The following is a 16696-nucleotide window of genomic DNA, read 5'->3' on the forward strand; positions in this document are numbered from 1 at the left end:
TGCAAATTGTCTTCACTTTCAATAATATCATTTTTTTTAATATTTGACCAGTTTTACTCGTATGATTTGTCAGTTTGTTTTGTTGCTTTTACTGTATATGAGGTGCTCATACATTTATTTGGGTTGACAGTCATAATAGCCCTCCGAAAGAATCTATGACTACAATGCGGCACGTGAAAAAAACGAGTTTGACACCCCTGGTGCAGTGATACCCCTGTCTTGTGTGCAGGCTCTAGGAATTAGATTCCTGCATTTGACGGTGTGTGTGTGTGAGTGATTTATATAATAAATAAAACAAATCAGACATGGTGTGAAAGAATTCTCATATTGTTCGTGGATAACTTCAACTTTGCACTACACGCTGTATCTTACATTCATCAACCATTTTTATTTATTATAACGAGTGTCAATTTTCGCCGGATTTTGGTTATTCATTGTACCGACTAAAAGCAACCATCGTATACACACAAGGATAGTTCATTTATTTCTATTAATAACATTTTGATTCAAAAGTGACAATTTGCTGTCTAAAAAGAGGACAAGTGCCCAAGGATGGAATATAACTTTACTGAAACTCAAACTGCATTTTGTTCGTAGCGCATTCTGCAGTCCCACGTTTTACTATGTACAAGCACGTACTTGTTGCGCTTAGCCAAGCAGGCCCAATTTAAAAAAGAACAAAGAGCTGATTGGCATCATTTGGATTAAAAAAAAAATCACAAGATGACAAACGCTCACAACACAAAACTGTCACATACGACTTTCTCTTTGTTACTTGTGAAAACTCTTGTAAAAAATCTAGACTTCATTGGATAAATTGTTGTTTTTACAAGGGGACAAAAGTCATTTTTGCATCTCGTTCAGCTTGTCCTTGCGAAAAGAAAACCTTTCATGTAAGCACAGGTGCTGCGTTCGAGTTCACCACATAAAAGAAAAAACTTGCTGGGTTGACTATCAAACACTTCTTTCAGTACGTTTACAATATATAGACTTGTCTTTTCTTCTCAACACTTTGGTTTAGTTTGGAACAAACTATGGTAAACATTGTGATACAGAAACGATGACAAGCCCCCACTGAGCATGACCTTTGCTGTACAGCATTTACAGGGCAGGCAGGCGGGCGACCAATCGGTTGGTGCGCATCCTCATTCCCGTTCGGGGCTACGTTCATTTTCGGCAATGATCTCTTTTGAAGTGAGCATAGTTACTTGTTGCCACACCGACCTTGGCCTGTCAGTCGTTGGAAAATGACTAAATTGGTCAGATCTGCAGGCATGGCAGTGCGTGCGTGGCCCGTTTGATGCAGACTGCAGAGACATTTAATGGCCCAAGCGCAGCCGCTACGGTTTCTTGTGTTCGGATGTTGGCGACAATTGCTTTAAAACGCAGGCCAGCACTTCCGTGAAGGTGGTTTTCTTTTTCTGGGCTCGAGAAAGGCGTGTGTGCAACAGCACACGTGCAAAAGGGGGGCCGGGCTGCTTGTTGATGCCGGCCGAGACGTCCGTTTCAAACTTAAACTGGCCATCCGAGAAATAAAGAATGCGATAGCTGCCTTGCCAACCAATGCCCAGACGTTACATGACTAGCCTGTATCGCAGAGCGCTCTGGCATGTGCCTGCCTTTAGACGGCGGCCATTTTGTCCTGCGGACTGCCACCGTTGTTGTTCTTGTCATGGCCACCTGGCGATGCGTGCGCATCGCTCACCCTGTCGCCAGCCTTGTTGAGGGCGGACGAGTCTCGGTCGGCTGGGAGATGGTGGGCGGGGCCTGCGGAGGCTAACGGAGGCGGACCGGCGGCAGGGGTGGAGCGCGAGGGCCGGTAGGACGCCGTCAGCTCGGCCAGCCGCTCCGGCGTGGGAGGCCACTTGGCAAAGCCCGCCGCATTCTGAAGGAAAAGCACCGCTGTGCCGTGGACTGCCCGGTAGTACATCTCCTCCCTGTACACACACACGCATGTACTTAAACTTAATTCAGCCAGCCTCCCCCACGGGAAAGTTGGGTCCAGTGTTGATTTGAACGATTTCTTTCATAGGGTTCTTAGCTAAGCGCTTGTCCAAAACGGTGGCTTTGTCCCCGTCAGAACCCCCATTAAGAGTCTACAGCATTTGACTGCACGTTTGAAATAGCCTTCCCTCAGGCCTGCTTGTATGAGTCAAGCTTTGCTTTAGCCAGTGAGGGAAACCACAGAGCCCCATTGGGCCACCACCGTGTGCGGACCTTCCGAAATAGACAGATTGTTGCTTTTAGCGAGGGCGGCTTGAGCGATGCCAATTTTGGAGTAACTGACACAATTCTGATCATCGGGAGCACAACATTGCGCTGACAGGTTCATTTATCAAACATATGTAGCAACTTATTTTTTGGTGCCTTGATGCTTAGAAAACCACCATAATGAATTAAGGTGACGTTCTTTCCGTATGTCGCTGCCAAACGGCAAGTTCTCTCTGAGCAACGTGTGCAATATGAGCGGTCCTGGTGATCAAGGCGGGGCATTTTCAGGTTCATTCCCCCACGGAGGAAGCACTACCCTAACCGCGTGTTTGGATTTCTTTTCTTTTTCTCAGTCAAATTTTAGCGTGCTTCCAGGTAATCGGTTGGCTCAGACAGTGCTGGCCTTTCTCAGCAGTCAGCCCAGCCGGAGCGCTCGAGGCCTTTGCTCGCGCCATCGTAGCATTCCGCTTGGGCCGAAAACCAAAAAAGCCCTTTCGTGGGGAAATTTCTGGATTTCCAACGACGGGTTAGGCGGCAGCATGCAAAGTTGTTTGGAAGAATGGTGAGCAATGGCTTGCGTTTGGCACCTTTTGCAGATGTGCTGCGTTCCGGAGCGGTACTCGTGTTCGTAGGCAGGCACGCTCATTTGGTGGCGCAGGAACCGGCTGGCCTCCATGCGGCCCAGAGCCGGTGTCACAGGGTCTCGCCACTCGGGGACGAAGACGATGAAAGACAGCGGCTCGCCGGACTGCTCCAGAAGGTCCTGGGTGGGTGACACGCACACAGCCGGCCACGTCAGCGAGGTTTTCATGCCCCCCAACCCCCTTGATTGAGCGTGCCATCAAATGGTATGCTAATGCTCATTTCTCAAACATAACGAGGCTACATTTCCAACACTGGCCGGCCTGACGTCGACTGTAACCAACTGGTTGCGAAATAGTGTCTTTTCATCTCAAGTATGACATTTCATGTATAATGTTACAAATTCACAGCGACGGGCTCGTCAGTCGGTTCGTACGTCATCATGCCATCGCCTGGGTCAATGAGAACCGACTTAGCGCTACGTCACCCGTAGGTGCAACGCAAGTAATACGTTGCAAAATGAACAAAACAGGCCTCAAAAGACATGGTCCCAGAGAGTTTTTATTCCACCAACACGGCGACGTGCACATTTGCATGTGCTTACGCCCCCCTGGGCTCAGCCAGACAGAAATGATGATGGCACCATGACTGATATGCCCCATTGCAAATGTATATCTGAAAACCTCCTCTCAAAACTGAGAATCATGTGGGCTTTGCAAGTGGATACATCCCAAAAGAAGAATCAAGGAAATGGCTGAAAATAGAGCAAGGGGCTAAAAATTTTTTTTTTTTTAAATCATACCCAATGTCGGTTGCTGCATTTAAAAGAAATTGTGTCTTCTGCAGACAGTATTTTGCAGGACAGATGTGTTAGAATAATTAGTTTTGCTGAAGCGCTGGTCGGCCTGAAACCGGAGGTCACATATCTTCGCTCAAGCCAACATATCTGCCACTTAGCCTTAGGGAGTTCCTATACTCCCTTCCTTTTCTTATCTGTGAGAGGCCCTCACTAGTTATGAACAGAGTTCAAGAGAAGTTCTTTCTCTTTTAATTGTTGTCCGAGACAGGTTTTTAGTTATCCCATATTTACTCAATGTTTGTTTAAATAGACTTCATGCAAGTTATCTCACATCTACTTAACGTTTGTTGGAGTGTATGCATGAGAGGTATCTGATTATTTACTCATTATTATTATTGTGTGAAATGTAGCAAGAAAGTCTAGAGCAATGTTTTACAGGGACACGGCATCCAGGTTTGGAGATTGCAGCCGGGAACGAGGCTGCCATCCACCTAAGAACAGACTCTGCATCCCTGGGGTCACGGATCGGCTAACTCGCACCACACAACATTATTAGCTAGCTGAACAGCGTTGCTACAGTCACACTCTCCCCTCCCTTTAGTGTAGCAACGCCTCTTGTAACCAGGGCAACCCAAAATAAAAAGAGGAGAGAGCGGTGGGGGAAGTCCAGAATTGGTGGAGGACTGTGAACTGGGCCTTCTACCTAATTCTCCTCGTGAGCAAAAGGAATACTGGTTGTCTTCTCCTCTTTGTTTCCAGCGTGTAAATAAATCTCTGATGGTATTTAGACCTGACAAGATGTTTCTCAGCGCAACAGCATTTGGCAACGTTCTTGCCACTGTCGACACAGACGCCCTTCTGCCATTTGTGCTTTTTCTGAGCTGCAGGCTCACCTACATTTTTTCTTAGCTGCTGGCTCAAATAAGTTGTCTTTACACCCACACACAATCCCCCCCCCCACACACACACACAACCCCAGAAAAGGAAAAAAAATCCATCATGAATTTAACTACAAATGGAAGGGAGTGCAAGTTTCATCAGGAGAAGAACTTTCAAAATTGGAAGGGCAGGCAATTTTCAGGGCACATCTAAGATAGGAGTCCATGCCAGTCTCCATAAAATGGTCTATCTGGCAGAATTTGGACGCCTCGGGCCTATTCTGGCGTTTCGGGTGCCCACACAGCCGCTTGCTGGCTTCAATGTTTGCGACTCCAAATCACCTCAAAGTGTGCCACCATGGCATCCATCAGCTCTTCGCAGAATGGCGGGTTGGCTTCAAACGAGCCGCTGACGGGACGGAAGGACAGGAACGGCCTGCGAAGGCACACGCAATTACTAAACACATGAGCACACATGAGCGGCCACAAGCGCCTCACCCTCGGGATCCAAAGTAGCCATCGGTGTCGGGGAAGGCGGAGCAGAACTGCTTGTAGTAGCAGTTAAGCGGCGAGGCAAAACACTCAAAAGAAACAGCAAAGTGGCGATTCAAAGCCTCAAACACAGACACTGGCAGCGCCCCCTGCAGGCCGGCGCCATCATTGGCGCTGCTGCCAAACATCACCTGCACACGCGGACACGCGGCAAGCGGGCGTCGTCATCCTTGCGAACGTTGGATTGGAAACGCCGGCAAGTTTGATTGGCGCGCGGCTGACCTGGTATCGCTTGAGCAGGCACCAAACCCTGGACAGGAACTTCTCGAAGCGAGAGTCGTCGATGCAGCTGTACCTGTACAGCAGCTCCTACGCACACACGCACACCAGCGGCGTATTAAGGCTGAGAGTAGCCTCGATCGATTTATCTGTCAATTAACCAATGAAACAGAGGGTGAAAAAACAACAACCAGGTGATTTCATTTCCATCCCTTCATTGCAAAACACAACACGATTGCAAATGCACAGACAGATGAGCATTGAGTGACCGAGTTAGCACCGAGTTAGTTTCTATGTGTCCTATAATAAGGTGGGCGCTCTAGTAGAAAACCTTCATTGCTGAGAGGCACTCAGCCAAGGTGAAGTCCAACAATCGACGGCACAAGAAGAGCGCTCGACAAATTTGCTCTTCGATTAGTTGCCGAGTAAGGGCGTGACTTTAGGGTGAGTGGTTTTGGTCACTTTTCCTAAACTACTCTTGCCAAGGGTGCCCGCAGCTTTGAGTACCGACCAGCTTGCTGAAGTGTCCCCTGTTGACTTTGACCATCTCCCCTCGGAATCGCAGGCAGGCCACGTCATTCTCAAAATGAAGCTCCACACGCGGGAGTGACGGCGACGGCTGCGCCAAACGCAACGGGTAACAGTACACCAGACGGGACGATGCTGGCAGCGTAGGGGGAGACGAGGAGGAGGCGGACGCATCTGAACACGCAACACAAAGGTTTTTGCAGCAGACATTAGCCCTTGGCCACTTTACACCATTCCCAACAATTGGACTTGTGTACCGAGTACCTGCGGGCGGGTCTTGCAGCAGGCTGAGGTGCGTGTGTCGAAGGCGCCTGCAGTAGTCAGACGACAACTGATAGATCTTGGCGCAGATCCCCTCCACAGAGTCTTTGGCCACAGCCGTTACGTGAGGACCGCACTGCTGTCGGAGGTGCTCCAGACGGTCCTGCGCCAACGAGGCCAGGGCACTCTTCAGCAAGCGCGCGCGTGCAATGGCATTGAAGCCACATTTGCGACATGCAGAGTAGTTCCCTTTGCTCTCCCTCGCGCCCATTCAGACCTCAAACGCCTGGAGGTCTCGAGCATGATAGCCCCAACGTTTTACTAGTGCCAAGCTCGGCTACTGTCATCGCTTGGTTTGTCCAAAGGCAAAGCGAGAGGAAGGAAGAAAGAAAATGGGCGGCTGTCACTTTCAGCAGAGCCCCAAAAGGCGCAAAGCGTTCTGAAGCCACACATGGCCACTGACCAATAGTGGCGAAAGGTACATTTTCGTATTGCAGTTTCTGCTTGATGCCGGCAAATGCAGAAGAAGACAGAGCGAGGATGAGAGCAGAAAAGGAGAGAGGGTGCTTCAGAAAGAGAGAGAAGGACAAAAGCACACACACACAATCACACGCACACGTGGGCAGCCGTACCATGTAGTCCTCCTTGCTGGCTGAGTGGTCCCTGCGCAACCAGCTCATGGTGTCTTCGGCGTTCCACTTGACCACCTTCCTGCTCTCCGGGCTGGCATTCCTACAACAGAAAGTGTCAGCGGCAAGGCGGCCAAAGGGTGGAAGTCGGAAACGTCACGCGCCTGGAGTCGATCATCTTCTTGGCCGCTTCGGCGTACTTGAAGAGAAGCTTGCGGGCCTCCTCCTTGTATTTGATCCGAGACAGCCTGCCGGACACCACAAAAGGTCATTTCGGGACGTCGGTCATTTCGGGACATTGGTCACCAACGGCGGCGCTCGCAACCTGATGGGGATGTCGTTCATGACCTCTCGGAACATGGACGGCGAGATGACAGGCTCGCAGTCGCTGGGCAACATAGGGTCCCAACCTTTGTCCAGCACTTTCCTCTCCAACAGCCAGCGGTTGAATGACTCCCGAGGTGGGTCGATGCCTGGCGCCGGCGCACGCGCCAAGTCAAAGGCCAGAGCCACGCCGGACGACCGAGTCGGCGTCCTTGGCCTAAGTCACTCGGCGCTCCGTTCGAGACGCGCAAGACTTAACGTCCCGCGCCACAGCAAGCTTGAATTTCATATGCACTTTTTGCATTGCAAAGGAAAACGAGCAAGACGGACTTTGGCTAAAACTTTGCATTTCTTTTAGTACAAGTTTTTTTTGTTAAGGCTGCCACCAATCATGATTTTCATCATCACTTTATCTTTCCAAGACTTTGATACCACTGGCTCCTCCTTTGCCCAATGGCAGAACTTTTCTCCGCGGGCATTTGCTGAAGAGGGCCATTCACTTCTCCTTTACAATGTTCTTACATGGAAGGACACAAAATAAAAGCAAGCCGAGCTAGGAAGAGGAATTCGCGAGGCTTCCCTTTCCAAATTGGTCTGGAGCATATGTGGGAAAATTGTTAGCCCTTCCCAAAAAATAATAGATACGACTTTCAGCCTTGCTTTCATGGCAAAACGGAAAAATGGCAAGTTTTTCCACGAGGTCTGGAAATGAAGCAGTGCCGATTCGTCCGACAATCAACAAGTTGCGACTTTGACGTCTATATCGCTTTGTGGAGCGGGATGCCGTGTTTGTGTGTGCGTGCGCACCTTCTCTCTGGTGACAGAGCTCATGGTAGTGTTGTCTGAGTTTGGTGACCAGCTGAGCTCTCTGCAGCTCGATCTCGGGATGGGGGGGCAGGTGCTGGGCGGGTTGTTGCTCTCTGATGACGGCGTTGGTCTGGATGTCCAGATCCCAGTAGATGCTGGGGCAGCACACACACATGCACGACATAACCAAGTGAAGCCCTACGTTGCTTGCACTGCAAAAAACGACAAGGCAATGATGCACGTGATACTCGTGCCAGTAAATTTTCCTCCGTCAATTAAAGCGGCTAAATGCGTTGTACGCGTGAAACGGCGTCGTGGAGAAAGCGGCCAGCATGCCGGCCAAAGTCGGTTAATGTTGGTGGCTGCACACAAGCGGTGCATACAAATCGGGTCCAGCCACTCAAAGAAGAGGATGGCTATCGGCACGCCAAAATCTGCCGGCCATCCCCAGTGTAAAACGCACGAGGGGGTGCGACGTACTATCTGGGTGTCCGGAAACGTCGGCGGTGGTATGTTGAGGTCGACAGTAACGCACAAAGCGGTTGTGATCCCCGGCGCCACATGTCAGGAGGAAACCCAAATGCCCCACAAACCTCCGCTTGACTGAGCGCTCGCCCGCGCTTTGCACACTGTTTTGGCTTCAACTTGGTGAGGGCCCGTTTGAATTGAGCCTTTGCGCAATACGGCGGAATTGAGGACGGACGGCTCTCAACCTCCGAGAATATTTGCCTGACTTTTGACGAGTCAAACCTGCGCCACATTTTAATTGATTCTACTTTGAGAGCTAAGTATTTTATTTATTGCTCTAAGTGCAATGCTTATTTTTATCCTCTGCAATGTTGTTTAGAAACACCTTTGTTATAGTATCATTCTTTGCGTTTTTTAATATATTTTGGCGTAATACAAATAAAAGGTTTTCGGAAACTGATACGAGATTAGTATTTCTTCTCTGTTTTATCCCCATTCTCAGGCCACTTGATCGTGCGACGGTGTTCGCTCATTGGAGCGGTGCTCGGAGTACAAACCATGTAGTTTTGGGGTTCCGCTCGCCGTGCAAAGATTGAGGAGCGCTGCCCGACAGTACCCGCGGGTTGCCGCCCAACATTATGACTTACGCAGTCGGCTTGTAGATCGCAGGGGTGGGGCTCGGCGTGCCGGGCGCCACAGCCGCCGTGCCTCGTTTGTCATCAGGTGCAGCGCACCAGGGCTTTGCACCAGGCACGCTGGGCGAGATGGGCGTGGTGGGCTCGGCCTGAATGGGACGGGACACGCGGATCATGAGAGAGGACATGTTTCCAACAAAAGTCCCCGCTGAGTTTACCTTGGCCCGTTTCAGGCTGTTGGGCCCGGCCGCCTGCTCCTCAGAGCTGCGCCTCTTCCTCTGGCCGTTGCCAAGGTTACCGTCTGCGCCCTCTGCCGGAGCGGCGTTCAGGCCTAAAGGATCAGACTGCACGCAGACACACACATGCACACATACAGTGCCTTGCGAAAGAATTTGGCCCCCTTGAACCTTTCAACATTTTGCCACATTTCAGGCTTCAAACATAAAGATAATTTTTTGTCAAGAATTAACAACAAGTGGGACACAATCGTGAAGTGGAACGGAATTTATTGGATAATTTAAACTTTTTTAACAAATAAAAAACTGAAAAGTGGGGCGCGCAATATTACCGTTTTTTTACCGTGTATAATGCGCCCCCATGTATAATACGTACCCTAAAAATGGGATGTTGATGCTGGAAAAAAGCCTGTACCCATGTATAATACGCACCCAATTTGTTTTAGGTTTTTTAAGTCCCAATGATCGTCACACACGCAGGGAGGTAATGGGTCCCATTTTTATAGTCTTTGGTATGGTCTTAACTAGGCTGGATGTAATTTTTTTTGTTGGCGTTGATTTCTCCGACTGCCCGTAAAGGCACCACCGCGATCAGTGCGGACATGTGAAAAAGGCGTGCGAACGTGAAAAAGGCAGCTCTGTATGGGAGAGACGTTGAAGAGGAATAAAAACACCCTTGGAAACCAAAACTTGCCCCTCGTCGTGACTCGGACCCGCAACAAATGTTTCGGATTTGTGTGTACATTGTGACAGCAAACGAGCAGGTGATCGAGCAAGCGTCTGATACGAGAGCATTGCGGTCGTATGGAGCGTGTTTGAAGTGAACAGCAGAGACGAAAGGAACAAGGCAAAGTGTTGTGAAATAAATTATTACCTGTAATACGCATTTTGTTATTTGCTGATTGTATTAAACTATCACATTCATCGCTCATTAGTAAATAGCTGACGTGTCTTGCGCATCCGTTCTGCGCAGCTGACCCATAGTGCGCATGCGCAGTTATACTGCCTCGGTATGACGTCTGGTCCGCGATGGAGATTAAAAAACGAACAATATTTGACAATAACACACCATCAAGGATTGCACCATCGCATCAAACGATGTGTCGTCAATTATGAATTTTACTGACTAAGTTGGGGAGGATGGCTGAATGCGATGCGCGATTGACAACAAACAAGAAGAAAGGTGATTTCAAATTTTATTTCAAGGGAGATTTGTCATGTCTCGTCCCCAGTTTTGCTATGTGTCTAGGTTGCCATAGTTTCTGTCCGCGTCGCCTCTCCCTTCCTGTGTCACCTCAATCAATGTAACGTGTTTTGTATTTTAGTCCTGTCTGCCCCTCGCTCACCGTCGGATCATTGCATGTGTTACTGTCATGATGTCTGTTTGGTTTCTGTTCCTGTCTTTGGTAATGTCACCCTGCCTTTTTGTTCCACGTCTTTGTCGGTCAATAAATTGTACCCATGTATAATGCGCACCCCAGATTTTAGGACAATAAATTTGTTAAATTTCACACATTATACACGGAAAAAACGGTATTCGGCCCCTTTACTTTCAGTGCAGCAAACTCACTCCAGAAGTTCAGTGAGGATCTTTGAATGATCCAATGTTGTCCTAAATGACTGATGACGATAAATAGAATGCACCTGTGTGTAATCAAGTCTCCGTATAAATGCACCTGCTCTTTGAAAGTCTCATGGTTCTGTTTAAAGCGCAGAGAGAACCATGAAGACAAAGGAACACACCAGGCAGGTCCGAGATACTGTTGTGGAGAAGTTTAAAGCAGAATTTGGATACAAAGAGATTTCCCAAGCTTTAAACATCTCAAGGAGCACTGTGCAAGCAATTATATTGAAATGGAAGGAGTATCAGACCACTGCAAATCTACCAAGACCCGGCCGTCCCTCCAAACTTTCATCTCAAACAAGGAGAAGACTGATCAGAGATGCAGCCAAGAGGCCCATGATCACTCTGGATGAACTGCAGAGAACTACAGCTGAGGTGGGAGAGTCTGTCCATAGGACAACAATCAGCCGTGCACTGCACAAATCTGGCCTTTATTGAACAGTGGCAAGAAGAAAGTAATTTCTCAAAGATATCCATAAAAAGTCTCTTTTGAAATTTGCCACAAGCCACCTGAGAGACACACCAAATGTGGAAGAAGGTGCTCTGGTCAGATTAAACCAAAATCGAACTTTTTGGCCACAATGCAAAACGATATGTTTGCCGTAAAACCAACACAGCTAATCACCCTGAACACGCCATCCCCACTTGCAAACATGGTGGTGGCAGCATCATGGTTTGGGCCTGCTTTTCTTCAGCAGGGACAGGGAAGATGGCTAAAATTGATGGAAAGATGGATGGAACCAAATACAGGACCATTCTGGAAGAAAACCTGTTGGAGTCTGCAAAAGACCTGAGACTGGGACGGAGATTTATCTTTCAACAGGGCAATCATCCAAAACATAAAGCCAAATCTACAATGGAATGGTTCACAAATAGACGTATCCAGGTGTTAGAATGGCCAAGTCAAAGTCCAGACCTGAATCCAATCGAGAATCTGTGGAAAGAGCTGAAGACTGCTGTTCACAAACGCTCTCCATCCAACCTCACTGAGCTTGAGCTGTTTTGCAAGTAAGAATGGGCAAGAATTCCAGTCTCTCGATGTGCAAAACTGAGACATACCCCAAGCGACTTGCAGCTGTAATTGCAGGAAAAGGTGGCGCTACAAAGTATTAGCGCAAGGGGGCCGAATAATATTGCACGCCCCACTTTTCAGTTTTTTATTTGTTAAAAAAAGTTTAAATTATCCAATAAATTTTGTTCCACTTCACGCTTGTGTCCCACTTGTTGTTCTTGACAAAAAATTAAACTTTTACCGTTTTTTTCCGTGTATAGTGCGCAAAATTTTACTAATTTATTGTCCTAAAATCCGGGGTGCGCATTATACATGGGTACAAAAAAAAAAAAAAATTTTTTTTTTTTAATTTTTTTTTTTTTTTCTTTTTTTAAGTCCCAATGATCGTCACACACGCAGGGAGGCAATGGGTCCCATTTTTATAGTCTTTGGTATGGTCTTAACTAGGCTGGATGTAATTTTTTTTGTTGGCGTTGATTTCTCCGACTGCCCATAAACGCACCACCGCGCTTCGTGCGCGCACGGGACAGCAAACGAGCAGGTGATCGAGCAAGCGTCTGATACGAGAGCATTGCGGTCGCATGGAGCGTGTTTGAAGTGAACAGCAGAGAAGAAAGGCAAAGTGTTGTGAAATAAAATGCACAGAACGGATGCGCAAGACACGTCAGCTATATAAAGAGCGAGAGTTGTTTTCTTCCTATTAGTTTCAATTCACAGTTTAATTAGCAGTTTCAATCAGCAAATAACAAAATGCGTATTACAGGTAATATTTTATTTCACAACACTTTGCCTTGTTCCTTTGGTCTCTGCTGTTCATCCTAAAACACAAAGGCGCTCTTTAAGCAATGCGACAGTGAGCGCCCGGCGCGCTGCGGTTGCGCGACCGCACCAAATTAAGCTCCCTGCGCAGTGCGCACTGAGGTCCACTTAAATTTTAGAAAGTACATCAGGACTTTAAAAATATCTTCTAAATTTCAGCGACGGCTCTGTCACAATCGACCAGCCCGGTGCAGTTGGGCGGTCGGCGGCGCGCTACGGTTGAGCGTTCTCTCGCGCGCTCTCTCTCTCTCTCTCGCTCTCTCTCGCTCTCGCACACACGCAAACCGGATATCATACGGAGGCCGCCATTACAGATGCGCAGAACGGATGAGCAAGACACGTCAGCTATATAAAGAGCGAGAGTTCAGTTCTCTACCTAAATCCGTATTACAGGTAATATTTTATTTCACAACACTTTGACTTGTTCCTTTCTTCTCTGCTGTTCACTTCAAACACGCTCCATGCGCACGGAGCGCGGTGGTGCGTTTACGGGCAGTCGGAGAAATCAACGCCAACAAAAAAAATTACATCCAGCCTAGTTAAGACCATACCAAAGACTATAAAAATGGGACCCATTGCCTCCCTGCGTGTGTGACGATCTTTGGGACTTAAAAAAAAAAAAAAAAAAATTTTTTTAAAAATTAAAAAAAATTCATAAAAATTGGGTGCGTATTATACATGGGTACAAGCTTTTTTCCAGCATCAGCATGCCATTGTTAGGGGTGCGTACTATACATGGGGGCGCACTATACACGGAAAAAAACGGTATATCTTTATGTTTGAAGCCTAAAATGTCGCGAAATGTTGAAAGGTTCCAGGGGGCCGAATACTTTCGCAAGGCACTGTATATAGCAGCGAACAACAGGTTGATTATCAAGGAATACAAAATGATGGGGGACTGACACCTTTCTGTGTCAAACAAGCGACGACCATACTAGCCCTTTGCAAAAGAATCGTCAACGTCATCTGGACTTTGGCAGATTAAAGGCCAAAATAAGACGCTTTTTCGAGACACGGTAATGGGATATTGCGGCGCCAAATCCACCCATTTTCAGCCGCACTTGACCCAAACCACCTTTGACTCCCATCATATGACTCGTTACATGTCACAGATGAAACGCGGAAGTTGACTAGAAGAGAGACACTGACGCGCAAGCGTTACCCGTTTCCTATCTTGTCAGTGGATTAAAGACTAGAATATTAGGGTTATAAAGGCGGAATGAGTCAACGTCATCCAATTTGGGTTTATAATTTTTGGACTCTCCTAACCTGGGTGGCAGTTCAGTACGGACCCTGGTGTCGATGACTCTTGGCGGGTCGAAGGATTTTCAGGTAGGGGTGTGCACTATTTGCCACGGCCACTCATTATTGGCCACTCACAATGACGTCATGCTGGCCCAACACCGGCACCTCCCACAGGCTTTGGTTGGTGAATCTGTTGAAGTAGTACGGACGGTTCTCCCGCCGAGACCAGCACTTGGACCAGCCCGCCTGGATCAGCTCATCTGCAGGGAGAGGCCCGGCAGACGCGCAAGACACTCAGGACAGGGGCATGAAACGGACAGAGGTACAGACAAGCGAGACAGACACAGAGACAGCAGCGAGAGTGATCCGCGTGAGGGTGAGAGAGATGGCGTGCACCTGGCAATTCGGGTGGCTTGGCGGCGGTCGAAGGCGAGAGAGGCCGGACGTGCGAGGCACCCGAGGCACCGGGAGAATGCACCATGGCCCCCTCCCCCTTCAGCGATGCCCGGCTCTCGTTGGACATCACGGCTGTTCGTCCGTCACAAGCGCATCGGTTGACCTGACGCCGCACCAAAGACAACACCGTCAAACCGATCCCAAAAACAAAACACAATGAGGGTGGGCGATATAGCAAAAATATCATAGCAGCATTTTTTCTAAATAAAATTCCAATCACGATTTTATGGCAATTCTTCTTCCTTACATGTGTTTTTTTTAAGACGAATTTGTACATTTGTGACAATTTCCCCCATGTGGAACACATCAAACACATCTTTAGTAAGAGAAGAAGTCAGTGCCTCCCCCCGGTCGGCTTGCCTTTCAATGACAGTATTACGACGGGTTGTTTTAGCGTGGAGCTAGCGTCCACCAGGACTCTGGCTGACTTGCTTGGGTTCTTTTGGATACTGTCTCCGCAAGTATGTAAACAGATCGGTAGTGCAAGCACCTGGCGCCTAGTTGTAGTCTCTGCTTACAACATTGGTTTGCACCTCGTCCGCTGGGTAAAAGCCAAATCAAACTCACACCTATGGGCAATTTGGAGTGCTCAATCACCCTTCCAAGCATGTTTTTGGGATGTGAGAAGAAACCAGAAAACCTGGAGAAAACCCACCCAGGCACAGGGAGAACATGCAAACTCCACATAGGGAGGTGGAATTGAACCCACAATCTCTGAACTGTGAGGTGGACATGCAGTGCTCCACTGTGCCGCCTACGGAAGGACTCACATCAGCCAAAAACAGATTTCAACTTGGCGTGCAGCTCTCATAATCATAAAAGCAGTGCAATACAATTCAAGGGTGGTACATTAAAATGTAACGTTCCGTTCAATTGAAACCCATTTTCTGCTTATTATCACTTCCCCCTTGCATACATTTTGCACATACAAGTACCAGCATGTATAATTTGTGGTATTTTGTGTTACCAATTTACAGCTGTGGTTTGACTTCAAGTGTTTTTCCTTAAAGCTCGTTTGGGTGACCTGGGTAAACAATGATTGGCCTTTTTCTGACAAACCAGAAATTGAATCAAACTATGGGTTTGCACTGCCAATTTCAAATGTCTGACTTTTGAATGAAGTTATGGACATGCAATACTTAGAGAGGCTCATGATTTTAACCTAGTTGTGGGAGTCTACTTGTGTCCACGAGATGCGACCGTCCGCTGGAGTACTCAGACTGTGCATACGTCAAAGAGGTCCAACTAACACTGTTGCATCAGCGTGAGTATTTTCTTTGCTTCCCTTTTTTTTTTTAACGTGTGTAGTATATAAAGGCATTTTGCAGACTCGCGTTCATAGCAAAAGGACGTCTTGAATGTCAGGGCTATTCAAGGCGAAAGAAAAAAGCGCTATAACCCGCCAGCCGAGCGTCAGGCAACAGCAACGCCGTCCTTTGATCACCTCAGTTCCGAACCATCGCAACACAACCGCACCGCTGTGGAGACCCCGGAATTCGGTTAAAAGGCCAAGTGAAAAGGTTTGCTCAATTGTTGTTTTGCTTGCACAGAAATGAGCGCCATTGTCACACGCATGCGCAGAGCAGTTTTCATCGCCAAAAAAGGAGAACGACGAGGAGGAAACTAGCCAGAAGTGAACGGCGAAAGGCAGGGAAGGGGGAGGACAAAACGCGCAGGAAACCGTCCTGATCTTTGATTCGCCGCCCGCCCGGTTGACGCGCGCGGCTCGGACTCAGCAATAGTATCGGGCCGGTTGGCTGCCATCTTGTCCGTCGGGAGACGCTGGCGTTTGGGCGCCGCTTGTGCTCAGACAAGATGGCGGACACGCCCCTGCCACAGCGTCTCGCGTCCCGCGCACCCTTTTGAGGCTTTCGTGGTGACAGGGCCCCCGTGCGAGGATTTTCTGGGGTTCAATTCAAAGCCGGAAGGTTCTAACGCGTTCGGGTAGCGTCGGGGCAGCTCTAGCGAGCCATCTTGCCTTACCTGGAATCTTTGAACGGCTACGAGTCGCGGGCTCTGTCTGTCGATTTGTGCTCCTCCGCTCCCTCCCTGGCTGCTCAGACATCTTTACAGGGGAGAGAAAAGCGCGACTACGCATGCGCGCTCACCGACACGCTTCCCGTTCTGGTCTGTCACGCCCCGGACGCCATGTCGAAGAGGTCGACGCCCCCCCCCCCCACCTTAGATCGCGCAGGAGGTCACAGTTGCACATAGAGAAATACAATCAGACACAAATTAAATTAAATATCGTGGGTATTACGGGAGGTCTTTCTATCGAATTTTTTCTACGAAAACTGCAAGAGCAAAAAATCACAGAACAAGTGTTTCAATAAATGAAACCTATCGTAGCATTCTTGGTGTTATGTTTGTATGTTAAATAAAACTGAAGAACCGCAAGAGCAAAAAAATAA

At 48.3% G+C, this 16696-nt stretch overlaps 1 protein-coding gene across 4 annotated transcripts; it reads right to left on the reverse strand.

Moving 5' to 3' along the window:
• Positions 1-306: 306 nt before the first annotated feature.
• Positions 307-16426, reverse strand: pcif1 (phosphorylated CTD interacting factor 1). Of its 4 annotated transcripts, none has more exons than XM_061291265.1 (16): positions 16269-16426; positions 14226-14388; positions 13965-14089; positions 9112-9237; positions 8906-9042; positions 7791-7945; positions 6985-7132; positions 6824-6907; positions 6663-6762; positions 6034-6193; positions 5753-5943; positions 5245-5331; positions 4969-5153; positions 4813-4906; positions 2799-2974; positions 307-1937 (listed from the first exon to the last, which is right to left on the reverse strand). In XM_061291265.1, exons 2-16 carry the CDS (start codon positions 14350-14352, stop codon positions 1622-1624), a joined length of 2211 nt encoding a protein of 736 aa, XP_061147249.1. In that variant the 5' UTR covers positions 14353-14388; positions 16269-16426; the 3' UTR covers positions 307-1621. The 4 variants fall into 4 exon arrangements, with proteins under 4 accessions (XP_061147249.1, XP_061147248.1, XP_061147246.1 ...); XM_061291264.1 differs by having other exon boundaries at positions 7791-8002; XM_061291262.1 differs by having other exon boundaries at positions 8906-9237.
• Between the last annotated feature and the right edge of the window lie 270 nt (positions 16427-16696).

This window comes from Syngnathus typhle, linkage group LG11 (assembly GCF_033458585.1).
Source record: "Syngnathus typhle isolate RoL2023-S1 ecotype Sweden linkage group LG11, RoL_Styp_1.0, whole genome shotgun sequence".
Taxonomy (NCBI): Eukaryota; Metazoa; Chordata; class Actinopteri; order Syngnathiformes; family Syngnathidae; genus Syngnathus; species Syngnathus typhle.

Coding starts and splice junctions, on each gene's coding strand:
- pcif1 (XM_061291262.1), bottom strand. CDS start 14,352: ATGTCCAACGAGAGCCGGGCATCGCTGAAGGGGGAGGGGGCCATGGTG. Junction 14,090..14,225: donor CAAGCCACCCGAATTGCCAG/GTGCACGCCATC, acceptor CTCTCCCTGCAG/ATGAGCTGATCCAGGCGGGC. Junction 5,154..5,244: donor GCCTGCTCAAGCGATACCAG/GTCAGCCGCGCG, acceptor CCGCGTGTGCAG/GTGATGTTTGGCAGCAGCGC.